Source organism: Scylla paramamosain, unplaced genomic scaffold, assembly GCF_035594125.1.
Source record: "Scylla paramamosain isolate STU-SP2022 unplaced genomic scaffold, ASM3559412v1 Contig106, whole genome shotgun sequence".
Lineage (NCBI taxonomy): Eukaryota > Metazoa > Arthropoda > Malacostraca > Decapoda > Portunidae > Scylla > Scylla paramamosain.
In genome coordinates, this window is record NW_026973771.1 from 57,501 (window position 1) to 72,348 (window position 14,848).

Genomic DNA, 14,848 nt, shown 5'->3' on the forward strand with positions numbered 1-14,848 from the left:
ACTACTACTGTTATTATTATTATTATTATTATTATTATTGTTTTACTACTACTACTACTACTACTACTACTACTACTACTACTACTACTACTACTACTACTACTACTACTACTACAACTACTATTACTACTACTACTATTGCAGCTGCTGATTGGCTATGAAAGTGGGCAACTGGTTCTGTGGGATTTCAAGGCTTGCTGTGCTGATGTCAGATATCAGGCCACTGAACCCCTAAGGTAAGAGAGAGAGAGAGAGAGAGAGAGAGAGAGAGAGAGAGAGAGAGAGAGAGAGAGAGAGAGAGACACATAATTATCAACCTAATCTAACCTAACCTAAGGTAAGAGAGAGAGAGAGAGAGAGAGAGAGAGAGAGAGAGAGAGAGAGAGAGAGAGAGAGAGAGAGAGAGAGAGACATATTATCAACCTAACCTAACCTAACTTAAGGTAGAGAGAGAGAGAGAGAGAGAGAGAGAGAGAGAGAGAGAGAGAGAGAGAGAGAGAGAGAGAGAGAGACATTATTATCAACCTAACCTAACCTAACCTAAGGTAAGAGAGAGAGAGAGAGAGAGAGAGAGAGAGAGAGAGAGAGAGAGAGAGAGAGAGAGAGAGAGAGAGAGAGAGAGAGACATTATTATCAACCTAACCTAACCTAACCTGTTACAACACCCTTAGAACCTGCGTCACTTCAACTAGAGCCTTTTAAAGAGTGTTCCTCCTTTTAGTACTGTAGAAATATTGTTAATCTGCCACTACAACCTTAAAAAATTCCTAATATCACCTGACCTGACCCCCATATGACCTGACCTGACCTGACCTCCCATTCACAGGTCAGTGTCTTGGCACCATGAAGGAAAGCAGTTTATGTGTTGTCATACTGATGGTTCGCTCACAACCTGGACTCTGAAGCAAGCCTCAGCCAGACCCACCTCCACTGTCTTCCCTCACGGTGAGAGAGAGAGAGAGAGAGAGAGAGAGAGAGAGAGAGAGAGAGAGAGAGAGAGAGAGAGAGAGAGAGAGAGAGAGGTATATGCGTGTGTGTGTGTGTGTGTGTGTGTTAATTTGATATATTAAACTTGTTACTAGGAAATTAACTCTCTCTCTCTCTCTCTCTCTCTCTCTCTCTCTCTCTCTCTCTCTCTCTCTCTCTCTCTCTCTCTCTCTCTCTCTCTCTCTCTCTCTCTCTCTCTCTCTAGTGGAATTAGTAGAGTGATGTTAGTAAATTTGCGGGTGACACAAAGATAGGTAGATTAATTAGGTCAGAATCGGATGCCATCGCCTTGCGGGCAGACTTAGATAGAATGAATGAATAGACGGATAGATGGCAAATGCAATTTAATATCAATAAATGCAAAGTGCTTAGCGTAGGTAGAGGAAACCCACACAATAGGTACACATTAGACAACCAAACTCTGGTAGGTACAGGGTACGAGAAAGATTTGGGAGTTATAGTTAGCTCTGAACTCCGTCTAGGGAAACAATGCATAGAAGCCAGAAACAAGGCAAATAGGGTACTAGGATTCATTTTTAGGAGTGTTAAAAGTAGAAGGCCGGAAGTAATATTAAAGTTATACTTGCCAGGGAAGTAGTGTAATGTAACCTTCCAGAGAAATCTACCCCTCATTTATTAGTTAACAGGAGTGTTTAATGTACTTAATGTGATTAGCCAGGATCAAGGGTCAACTTCTTCACTGACCATTTACTCTCAGGTGATGTATCTGTCCTCCATGAGTCACCAGAGACACATAAGGTGTTGTAAGTGAAATTTCATCTATTAGATTTATTCAAAATGTGAATTAACACAGTTGTTTCCTGCAGGATTTGATATCAAAGCTGGTGCAGGAAAAGGAAGCAGATCGTGACCTTGAGCAGCTCGGGAAGATAAGCAGCGTCCTTAAGAGTCCAGTTGCTATCATTAGCAGTTTTGGTGAGTAGTAAAAACTGAGCCATCTTATGAAGTGCAACCAAACATTATTATTATCTTCATCATTTTCTTGAAATAAACAGATTTCTGTGGCATGTTGCTCATTAGCACTTTAATATCAGATAACACCAGTAATTTATGTAATGATGTAATGTACTAAGTAGATGAAATACAAGTGGCATCTGCTAACACTCTTGATGTGGAACAGGAACCAGTGAGTCTGAGACACCCACCAGCAGTGGAAAGGTGGCTGACGAGCGCCTCAAGCACTCTGAAAAGGTGGAGCAACAACAAGAAACAGAAAATTGCATCCATCATTCTTTGCCTGAGGAGGGAATTGATGCTGTGTTGACCCTTGACAGTGACGTCCCTCATGAGGAGAATATGAATCCTACAGAACTTGCCCATAGAAAGACCAAAACTGTTACTGCTGCCACTACCACCACTGCCACCGCTTCCACTGCCACCAAAAGCCCAACTGTGCAGAGAATCCTGGACCTCCGCAATGAAATGGAGTCCACCAGTCAGCTGGAGCACTTTAGCCTCCAAAAGTTCCATCCGTGTCCATTGTGTTTGGGTAAACTTATCACTGTATGAGGGGACAAGTATCAGTGTATGGTTACTATATACTCATTTGTACTTAAAGATGTCATGTCACATCATTCTCTCTCTCTCTCTCTCTCTCTCTCTCTCTCTCTCTCTCTCTCTCTCTCTCTCTCTCTCTCTCTCTCTCTCTCTCTCTCTCTCTCTCTCTCTCTCTCTCTCTCTCTCTCTCTCTCTCTCTCTCTCTCTTTCTTTCTTTCTTTCTTTCTTTCTTTCTTTTGTTGCATATTTTACTCCTTTACATTCTTCCCTACAGTATTTTTTCGTCTACTTTATGACTGGAGTCGTTTTATCATCCCAATGTATGTCCCATCCATTCTGAAACTGTAATTCACCAATCAGCTCAAATGTGTCTCAGTTTTGATAATCATTAATTTGTTTCAGCTACACAACCACTCTGATAAGGGACAAAATCTACTTCACCAGTCATCTATGTCATACAGTCATATATATTCATACATATGACAAAATACTCTTCCTAAGACATTTCTTATTTTCTCTTCTCAAGTGACCTGTCCATCTATCTAAGGTACCACATAACATTTAAAACTTACAATATTGCATTTAATTCATGAACATTTTTTTGTCTATGTAGACTTGAAATTGTATTGCGTATAGACTTGAAATGTATTGCGAGTTTTCTCTATCTCTCATTCTATACCTAACACCTGTTCCTAAGAATCCCCAGGTGATAGCCATGGTGACTGGCTGGTCTCCTACTGAGTGGCTGGGGTTTTCCAAAAGTGAGGGTTGGTGTTCTATACCATACCATGTGCCCTGTTTGTATTCCTTCTCTATCCTCTGTATTATATTCTATGTAAAGATGGTGCTGGGGTGGGATCTACTTCTTATTCCCTAAAAGTGATGAGGAGTGACACTGGGCAGCATTGATTTGCTCCTTAGAGATGGCTGGGTTCCTGTGGATGAGTGGGCCATGCTGTGCTTTGTCAAGGATGGTGTTTGGTATTGTGATGACTCTTGCCACAATCAAGTGTCTCCCACAGAGTAGTGGAGTACCTATGTATGGTGTTGACCCAAGCTGTCCAGGTCTCATCCAATGCCTTAATATGATTTAGATGATCAAAATGGTTTAACTCACCATTTAATCAGCTGACTGATTTGAATGGAGAAGTATGTAATGTGTTGTAGCCTAACCATCCCTGCCAGCATGGTCAGACTCTTGGTAGTAACCTGAAATGCTCCTAGGTAGTGAGTATCATTGCACATAATGATCTTTACTTTGTCAGTAATTCAATGATACTGAATATTACTCTACTGGATTTTGCTCAGCACTGCTTGGTAACTTTTGGCCATAATCCCAGGTCTGGAATGATATGAAGCCATGTTTTTACATTCCATATGAGACAGGCAAGCACTATGCTTTGCCTGACTGATACCTCTACTTTGCATTTATGACCCCAGGTAGTTCATCACTCTCTCTCTCTCTCTCTCTCTCTCTCTCTCTCTCTCTCTCTCTCTCTCTCTCTCTCTCTCTCTCTCTCTCTCTCTCTCTCTCTCTCTCTCTCTCTCTCTCTCTCTCTCTCTCTCTCTCTCTCTCTCTCTCTCTCTCTCTCTGTTTGGAATTATACTGTATATTAGGAAATATCATTAAAGAGTGTGTGTGTGTGTGTGTGTGTGTGTGTAAAAAGTGTTTGCATTATTGTACATTTGATGTTATAGCCCCAGGTTCTTAAAGTTTTCTGGTTTCATGATTTATAAAGATTGCTATTTTTAATAAAGTTATTGAAATTGTTATTGAATGTTTGTATTGAACTCATTAGCTTTGTAATAGTGTGCGTCTCATCATGCATTCATTAATGATGTAGAGTGGAAATGTCCACTCCTATCATGCATAATATCAATGCATTATTGGTTTATGTTGTTATTTGTGTATAAATTGTAAAGTTATGCCAGTCTATTTTAGTACAAACTAAATATCAGCTGGAAGAGAGGACAGGTAATGGCACACTAAAACACAGGAAGGGACAATGATATAACCATCCAATTTAACAATACACAGAGGAAGAAGAATGAGAAAGCAATAAAAATGGATTATTTAATGGATGATTAATAGACCCTCATTTGTAATGTTATTTCAGGCAAGAATATTAAAAGAGACAGCTGGCTTGCCCTTTGTACTTGTTCAGCTTGCCCTTAGCACTTGTTCATACATGACAGAATGAGAGATCTATGGGTGGGGGTGACACCTGGAAATGGATATGATTCATGAAGGGATTGATTGATTGGTTGACTGATTAAGAAAAAAACGTAGCAGTGGAGGGTGGGGGGGAAGGCGCCCCCAACTTTCCAGTCATATATGGCGTGGAAGGGACAATACCAGCAAAGGAAAATATGAGAAAATGCATAATTTACTACAAAACCCAAAATGCGAAAAAAAAACCTTGCCAAATTGAACCTTCCCACGAAGGTAATGAATGGAGTTTTGATGCAATGAGCCACAGTTACTTAAAACACTCAACAAATATAACACCTGCCAAAAAAATAAAATAAATAAATAAAATAAATAAATCAATAAATAAATAAAGATAAAAACGCGAGAAAACCTTTAAATTATCACAACGCGAAAAATACACACACGCTAAACTGGATGCGTCATTAATTAATAGTCATTGGGACTGTTATCCCCCCAATAGTTTATAGCCCCTCCCCTATTCATTGCTCCTCCCCCCCTTCCCTGCCTTGAGGAACACCTTCACTTATGGCCTGCTGTTGGTCAGATTTAAGCCATTTTAACCTCGAATTACATACAATGCATACATACATACATATTGTCTCCTTGCAATAATTATAATAGTCTTCCTGGCTTAATTTTTGTTTATTCATTATTCCTTATGTGTTTATTTATTAATTATTTGTAATTTGTCTAATTCCTTGTTTTATTTAGCCTCGGTATTTAACTAAGCATTTTTTTTTTCACTTTCTGACTGTGGCCCTTGCAATGAACGGCTTAATTGTTTATTTACTGTTCCTTACGTGTTTATTGATTATATGTGAGTTATTTATTTGATATTCATGATTTTTTTTTAACTTCGTATTTCTTTATATGATAGTTTTATCTTTTCGTGTTTTCTGGCTTAAGTTTTGTTTATTACTCCTTGTTTGTGTTATTAGGTGTGTCATTAATTATTTGTCTTATTTCTCGTAGTTTAATGGAATTTTTAGCACTTTAATTATTAGAGTTCCTCACCAGTCATTTTATTCGAGAGAGAGAGAGAGAGAGAGAGAGAGAGAGAGAGAGAGAGAGAGAGAGAGAGAGAGAGAGAGAGAGAGAGAGAGAGAGAGAGAGAGAGAGAGAGAGAGAGTCTAAATGAATAAAAAAAAATAATAATCAGTTACAGTATTTTATTTATAAACAAGAACAATTCATGATAATAATAATAATAATAATAATAATAATAATAATAATAATAATAATAATAATTAAATACAAGGAGGAAAATGTGTAACAATAATAATAATAATAATAATAATAATAATAATAATAATAATAATAATAATAATAATAATAATAATAATAACAACTGCTTTTATCTTACTCACACAGATAAATAGTTTTATAAATAGTTTATTGACCATAAACATTGTGTACATACACACAAAATTAAATAGAACAGATAAAAATTTCAAAATGTAGTCAGTGACACACAGAAGACTGGTGACAAAACCTACTAAAGCCCATTAAATGATTGGGTGTCTCAAGTTTCCACATCATCAGTGGAACACTGCTTCTGAGCACTCAGGGATGGACAAGCTTTTCATGGCTTGTGTGAATGGAGACAAGACGTGTAGGGGATTTATTTGTTCTGTTTTTTCTTGTCCTACTCTCTCTTCCTCCCTCTTGACTCTTCCTTTGCTTCATCCTACTCTTTCTCTTGCTCATTCTTTCTCTCTCTCTCTCTCTCTCTCTCTCTCTCTCTCTGGACTTTTCAGACATAGCTCCTTATGATTTTTTGGCAATCCCAAACCTGTTGACAGTATCCTTATCTGAGAGCCAAGGAGACCATGCAGAATGTGGCAGCATACCTATCATTGGTTGCAGAAGCGTTTGAGCAGTGGAGTGATGGATGATTGTAGGAATGTGGTGGCACTGCTATCCACCATGACATTCATCCACATAACAGAACCATCTCACATGGTGCATTCAGCCTCAGGGAGAGGAACCTCTGTAGCCTTGGGCAGTAGCCCTTGGTCAGGTTTGCTCCAGAGTCAAACCTGCTTACCATCCGAGAATACCTTGGGGAGGAATGAGGAAGCCTTTTGCTCTGAACCCATGAAAATTGTTCAACCCTATAAGGGAAAAATATGAATGTTGAACAAATTGATGAGAAATGGAAGGATTAATGGGCTAAGTGTGTTGGATTACAGAGGGCTTTCTTTGAAGGACATTTTGAATGATACCATAATTTTGGCCCTTAGCCCAAGGTTGGATACTTCTGAACCGTTCTTGCATTTTTAAGCTAAGTAATATAAAATGCTCAATTAACAAAGGAAGGATAATGAAAAGATAAAACAAATCAGGAATTATATCAATTCATAGCTTTATCATAGTTCTAAGTCATAAATACTACAAAAATTAGTCAATCTCTTCAGAAATAATTATAAGATAAGCTTTAATAATAAAAAGTATGTATAAATAGATGAAATGTTGTCACCTTCACCAATGCCGGCTTCTTGTTATTCAGCACATGCTTGTGCTTCCTGAACACCGGTCTCATACTGGATAGAGACAGTAATGTATGGAGGTTTGATGCAATACAACATTTTATATAAGGATAAAAACTTGCATAAACTTCCTGTTTGTGTTTTTCTACTAAGGTGCAATTGTTAGGTGAGCATTTGCAACTTCCTACACTTAAACCATAACATCCCTACTACAGTGGCTCAGAGCCACACCATCACTTGTTGCTTGTCCACTAGTAAATAATGAAGACTGCAACCCTCATGCCAGCTACACTATACAAGTATTTACAAATTAATGGTTGGATTTTCAAAAGATCTCTGATACAAGAAAGCTTATAAATATTGTGAAAGCTTCTAGTCAATGTTATATCATTTGCTTCAACAGAGGAAGAATAATTCAATCTTCCTGAATATTACAAATGAGATTTTATCAGCATTAACTTAACCATGTCATTCTAAATTATTCTACCTAGTTTCCAGGGACTTCAGCAGTGAGTAGCTTAACCAGCACACAGGAAAGACAGTGGGAAATTAAGATATAACAGGGGTGGCCAAAGGAGGTAGTCCAGCCATCTCCATACTCAGGTATTTTGGTTTGTGTGCCACTGGGATGAAATCAGAAAGTGATCCGCATACATTTTAGTAAGATTTAAGAGAAGTTAGAGAGAGAGAGAGAGAGAGAGAGAGAGAGAGAGAGAGAGAGAGAGAGAGAGAGAGAGAGAGAGAGAGAGAGAGAGAGAGAGAGAGAGAGAGAGAGAGAGAGAGAGAGAGAGAGAGAGAGAGAGAGAGAGAGACAGACAGACAGACAGACAGACAGACAGACAGACAGACAGACAGACAGACAGACAGACAGACAGAGAGAGAGAGAGAGAGAGAGAGAGAGAGAGAGAGAGAGAGAGAGAGAGAGAGAGAGAGAGAGAGAGAGAGAGAGAGAGAGAGAGAGAGAGAGAGAGAGAGAGAGAGAGAGAGAGAGAGAGAGAGAGAGACAGACAGACAGACAGACAGACAGACAGACAGACAGACAGACAGACAGACAGACAGACAGACAGAGAGAGAGAGAGAGAGAGAGAGAGAGAGAGAGAGAGAGAGAGAGAGAGAGAGAGAGAGACAGAGAGAGAGACAGAGAGACAGACAGACAGACAGACAGACAGACAGACAGAGAGAGAGAGAGAGAGAGAGAGAGAGAGAGAGAGAGAGAGAGAGAGAGAGAGAGAGAGAGAGAGAGAGAGAGAGACAGACAGACAGACAGACAGACAGACAGACAGACAGACAGACAGACAGACAGACAGAGAGAGAGAGAGAGAGAGAGAGAGAGAGAGAGAGAGAGAGAGAGAGAGAGAGAGAGAGAGAGAGAGAGAGAGAGAGAGAGAGAGAGAGAGAGAGAGAGAGAGAGAGAGAGAGAGAGAGAGAGAGAGAGAGAGAGAGAGAGAGAGAGAGAGAGAGAGAGAGAGATTGATTTCCATGTGAGAGTGTGGTTTTTAAGTATGCTATAGAGGACACACTTATTCATTCACTACACCCCACAAACTTGCAATGTCCCCATAGCATAGTTACAGACAACATCCTCTCATATATAAGTCTGTGTCAATCTTTCTCCTGATGTACTCCAGCCCAGAGACCCACAACAGCATTAAGAGTGGAGAGAGAGAGAGAAGAGAAGACACACAGAATGGATGAATAGAGATGCTGTGGTTTGTAAAAATATGGTGTAAGGTCTGTTGGCTTTGGTGGGAATGGTTTTCCAATCATTCCTCTCTTGCACAACCATTTTGCTTCATAAACAGACATCTCTCTTTCATCTTCCCACCAAACACTGTTATTCCACCTTATATTTATGTATTTGCATGCTTATCTTCTCAAATTGTTCCCCTTCCATTCTCTCCACATGTCCGACTCTCTCCTTTCTGTGGTTGATCACTCACTCTGCTGTTCCTCCACATTCATGACTATATATGATGCACATGTGCTTTATAATCAATCAAATGTTTCACGTAGATGATGTTTTCATTCACACACAGTTTCCCCTCCTCCCTGTTTCATTCATTGCCATTTTGCTCTCTCTCTCTCTCTCTCTCTCTCTCTCTCTCTCTCTCTCTCTCTCTCTCTCTCTCTCTCTCTCTCTCTCTCTCTCTCTCTCTCTCTCTGTGTGTGTGTGTGTGTGTGTGTGTGTGTGTGTGTGTGTGTGTAAGAGCTCAGAGCTCATGGTGACTGATCTCTGGGTAGGACTGAGGCCAATGACACACCACCCACCGGGGCAGCGAAGTCACATCACCTCGGGTTACATCCTGTACCTTGTTGTAGCTAGGTGAACTGGGGCTACACATTAAGAGGCTTGTCCATCTGCCTCACCGTGCCCGGGATTCGAACCTGGGCCTTCTTGGTTGTGAGCCGAGTGTGCTAACCACTACACTACGTGGTGTGTAAGTGTGTATGTGTGTGTGTGTGTGTGTGTGTGTGTGTGTGTGTAATGATGCAGCTGGGAAGGTCGTCCTAATGACAATTATTGATGAATGAAGGTAAAGGATGCGTGTCTATTACTTCTCTTTGTGTGTGTGTGTGTGTGTGTGTGTGTGTGTGTGTGTGTGTGTGTGTGTGTGTGTGTGTGTGTACATAACACACACACATACACACACACTTAAAAAAAGTAGTAATGACATGCGCATCCATTACCTTCATTTGTCAATAATTATCATAAGGCAACCTTCTCAGCTGCATCAGCGCACACACACACACACACACACACACACACACACACACACACACACACACACACACAAACATAACTGACTGTCTTCAGCCTCTCTCTCAACCGCCGCAATGTTGCATATCTAGCTGTCTTCTACCGCTATTTTCATGCTAACTGCTCTTCTGATCTTGCTAACTGCATGCCTCCCCTCCTTCCATGGCCTCGCTGCACAAGATTTTCTTCTTTCTCTCATCCCTATTCTGTCCACTTCTCTAATGCAAGAGTTAACAAGTATTCTCAATCATTCATCCCATTCTCTGGTAAACTCTGGAACTCCCTGCCTGCTTCTGTATTTCCCACCTCCTATGACTTGAATTCCTTCAAGAGGGAGGTTTCAAGACACTTATTCATCAACTTTTGACCACTGCTTTGACCCTTTTATGGGACTGACATTTCAGTGGGCATATTTTTTTATTGGATTTTTGTTGCCCTTGGCCAGTGTCACTCATACATAAAACACACACACACACACACACACACACACACACACACACACACACACACACACACACACACACAGAAATTATATTAGAAATTATTAGAAATTAGATAAGTTACCACTCACGAGCCTACGCGACGCCATGTATGTGAGCAACGCATGTTTTTAAGCATCTGGAGCAAAGTGGTTAAAGGAAAACTTTTTGACTTGAAATGTAATTAGATTCATCAGTTATTTTTCTGGCTGACATTGTTTTTGGAAGGTGGCACTTAAAAGATATGTGAATGCTGTATCTAGATATAAACAAACATTCACAAATACTCATTCCATTATGTGTCTGTCATTAGGCCCTCAAATAAACAACAAAATAAGTGAGAAGTTACCATCTCCCTTCCTGGCTTGCGCTCCAGTTGCTCTGAGTTGTAGCAGCAGTGACGTGTGGCACCCAGGATGAAGGTGGTCTGCAGGGTGGTCTGTGTCAGGGGGATGATGGCAGACAGCAGCAGCAGCACCGTGACAGCTCAAGCATCCTGTTGAAATTATCACATTTTTAAATGGTGAAAAGTGAAGGAAAAACCTGTCTCCATGGAATGTGGAAGTACACAACAACAACTCTCAAAGATTTCTTACAATAATAAGTCATCATTCATTGTATCCTTTTTTGTTGGCCACAAGATTATCATACAAATTTTCCATAGACATCTGCAAATTGGTACCTCTAGCTGTTATTAAATATGATATTAAGTTTGATAAATGTATTTATTTCATTATACATGAAAGTAATTGATTGCAAAAAAAAAATAATAACCAAAATATATTTTGACTTTTACTTTACAATGCCTTAACTGTTTGCTTTTAAAAAAATATGTAGATTTATTTTTTCATTTTAAAACTTATAGTCTAGACAACTAACTGGCCTTAAATTTTTCTGATATACAAATAAAGTAAGAAAGAGAGCACATTTCACTAACACTCATGGTGAAGTGTCCACCAATGATGGTGAAGGAGGTACACATGTAAACTCCAGTCTGACCAATGACCAACACAATTTGTCCAGCTGCATGTCTCTATCGGGCACAAACTCCAGCTCCCGCATCTGTATCATGCCCACCACCACCGTCACCGTGGCAACACTGAAAAATGGAATCTTATCATTCACACTGTTACAAAAAATATACTCCCATATATATATATATATATATATATATATATATATATATATATATATATATATATATATATATATATATATATATATATATATATATATATATATATATATATATAAATGGATTACTATTCCCAACGTTAAAAATTCTTTAGCTAATCTTACTTTGATATTTTGCATCCAATATTAACTACAATTTTTTCCTATGACATTTTCCAACTACACTTAAAGCCTTTCACTGTGAAACAAAACAATTAGCAGCATCAGAAGCAATGCATGCAGTCTCCTTTATAACCATCTACAAGACGTAGAGTTGGCATTGAAAAAGAATACATTTTGCAATTTCTTCCCAGTTCTAAGACTGGATGTGGCTGTAGAACGAATAAAGATGTCTTGAGAGTGACTGGATCATTAAAATCCCCCATAATTATGCAATTATTAACGCAACAAATGTCCGCAATAAGGTCATAAAGTTTTTTTGTCCGTAGCAGGTGACTGGACTAGAGGATGATAGACGAGACCTAATGTTATTTTACAATATTTATTTTCTAACTGGATGAAAGTGATGTCTATATTAGCAATGGTTGGGGTCGGGAGTAAATGAGGATGAAGATTGGCTTCCCTATGTTAAGGTGTTAGTTTTCATATTTATTGAGAGAGAGAGAGAGAGAGAGAGAGAGAGAGAGAGAGAGAGAGAGAGAGAGAGAGAGAGAGAGAGAGAGAGAGAGAGAGAGAGAGAGAGAGAGAGAGAGAGAGAGAGAGAGAGAATCAAGCCATTTGAAGTACATTTTTAGTCCCTTTATTTACACCATATTGCCTCTCTCTCTCTCTCTCTCTCTCTCTCTCTCTCTCTCTCTCTCTCTCTCTCTCTCTCTCTCTCAATAAACATGAAAACTAACACATTAACATAGGGAAGCTAATTTTAAAGACTCCTTTAATGAAGCAGTAGTCTGACCCCCCTCTGCTCTCTCTCTCTCTCTCTCTCTCTCTCTCAGGTGGAGTTGGCAAGGTACCACCTCTGCCCCTGCCAATGTCTCTCATGACTTCAAGACGCCTCACTCTAACCTAACCTAATCTCACCTAACCTAATCTAACCTAACCTCACCTAACATAATCTAACCAAATCTCACCTCACCTCACCTAATCTAACCTAACCTCACCTCCTCTCATCTAACCTAATAATTCCTCACCTAATCTAACTTAACTTCATCACTTATGCTAGTTTAACCTAATGCAACCTTTGCTAACTCAATTACCTTAACTAACCTAATTAATGTACTATAACTTAACATGATCTAATGTAACCTATGTCATCCTAATCTTGCTTTAGTTTCATCTAATCTAATCTAACCTATGCAAGTTAATGTAAATTCATCTAATATAAACTAAACTATGCTAGTCTAACCTATCCTTAACTTACCTAGCCTAACGCACTATCTTAACCTAACCTAACCTTACTTAGCCTTACAATCTAACACACTTCAACTTACATAGCCTAACCTAATATCGCCTATTCTTAACTAACCTCACCTAAACCTTACCGACACTAACTTAAAACCTACCTATGCTTACATCACTTCTATATCCTCATCCTCCTCCTCTTCCTCTTCCTTAACACACAGTGACTCAGCGAAGCCGTCAAGAAAACACGTAATTTCTGAATACTATCTTTAAGAGGTCCACCCAGTCATCCCTCTTCTCTTTCCTGACCCCCATCCTCCCTTCTTTCCTCACGTGTCTCTCCCTCCCTACACACACACACACACACACACACAGAGGGTCTCACAAGGGTAATACACACATACATACGGACACTGACCCACCACACACACCCAACCAGTCACCCACACCCACCCACATACGTGTACACACGGACGCACACCTCAGCCTGTCACCCTTACGTCAAACAGCTTACACCCTTCTATTCCCTCTCACTCATCCATCACACATCCCATTGTCTCTCTCATCTTCTATTCTGTTACTTAACCAGTTAACGCTCCCAACCTACTCCCAGTCCCGCTAGCCGGCGGGTTACTCTCTCATTAGGAGCATGACCCTAAAAAAATAAGTCACATGGCGCGGTCAGAGAGAGCTAGCCTGCCCTGGTCTGCCTACGCGAACCAAAAGCGTTTGTTTGGGTAAGATTTAAAGGGACGAAGGTTTAAAGGGCCAGTCTCTGCGTGGGTGTGTTTGGTGAAATGCTGAATACTCACGCCTGGTTCGTCATACACCCACAAGGACAGGCACAGTTCACTCCTCCATGACACACACACACACACACATATACACAAAAACACTAACTAGTAACTCTACCTTTAGTTTCGTCTGCTGCGTTCCAGCAAAAAAAAAAAAAAAAAAAAAAAAAAAAAATCAAAATATTCCTCCATTACTAATGTAACTCACATTCCCTGGTGGTATACTTCCCTCGGAACACCCATATTTTAAAGAGCTTTTTATTCTCCATATGTGTCTCAGTTAACTCTGATCTTGGCTGGAAATTAAACTATATTGTATGATATCAGTGTGGTCATCTTGAGGTCCCGGATGAAATGGCGGGCTGGGATTGGCTGTTCACGACCCGTTGTCATGGTGATGGTAGACGCCATTCAGTTGACAGCTCATTTTTTCTCGCTATTGAAAGGAGTTTATTAGAGCGTAACTGAAGCGTGTAAAGGCATGATTCCGCACCATACTGTTAAGATATTGTAGTTCTGAAGTGTTCCTAGGGTTAGTAAGCTTGGGTAAGGAGTATAACACAATTTAGATGGTGTTTAGATGGTGTGAAGAGCGGGTGTGTCCGCGCTAGATTCAAGCAATTCCAACCTCTGATATGATTGCGTACTAGACTGTTAAGATATTGTAGTAAGGAAGTATTTGTGGGGTTAATAAGCTTGGGTAAAGGTGAAGTTCGTTTTCATGGATTAATCTGCCCATCCTAGCTGGAGGAGGAGGAGGAGGAGGAGGAGGAAGAGTACAATAATTATACTTGGCACAGCCACACTTTTCTCTCATTTTATATATATATATATATATATATATATATATATATATATATATATATATATATATATATATATATATATATATATATATATATATATATATATATATATATATATATATATATATATATATATATATATATATATATATATATATATATATATATATATATATATATATATATATATATATATATATATATATATATATATATATATATATATACGTCAGAAAAGTGGCCTCCCAAAGTTTGGTGTGTATTTGAACG

At 39.2% G+C, this 14,848-nt stretch overlaps 1 protein-coding gene and 1 long non-coding RNA gene across 5 annotated transcripts in view; one reads left to right on the forward strand and one right to left on the reverse strand.

The window, feature by feature from the left end:
- Positions 1 to 4,278, forward strand: part of LOC135099134 (uncharacterized) — a 16,892-nt gene extending 12,614 nt beyond the window's left edge. For 3 of the 4 annotated variants that reach the window (XM_064001564.1, XM_064001563.1, XM_064001565.1), the window contains exons 6-7: positions 1,815 to 1,923; positions 2,129 to 4,278. In XM_064001564.1, the coding sequence (XP_063857634.1) occupies positions 1,815 to 1,923; positions 2,129 to 2,517 (498 nt within the window). In that variant the 3' untranslated portion in view covers positions 2,518 to 4,278. Of the gene's footprint in view, positions 1 to 144; positions 237 to 826; positions 946 to 1,814; positions 1,924 to 2,128 lie in introns of all 4 variants that reach the window. The other variant, XR_010267698.1, reaches the window with a different exon arrangement.
- The window catches only part of LOC135099136 (uncharacterized), a 49,830-nt gene extending 35,933 nt beyond the window's left edge, over positions 1 to 13,897 (reverse strand). The window contains exons 1-3 of the long non-coding RNA XR_010267703.1: positions 13,791 to 13,897; positions 11,381 to 11,542; positions 10,793 to 10,939 (exon numbers count right to left, since the gene is read on the reverse strand). This is a non-coding gene — a long non-coding RNA (uncharacterized LOC135099136). The remainder of the gene's footprint in view (positions 1 to 10,792; positions 10,940 to 11,380; positions 11,543 to 13,790) is intronic.
- Between the last annotated feature and the right edge of the window lie 951 nt (positions 13,898 to 14,848).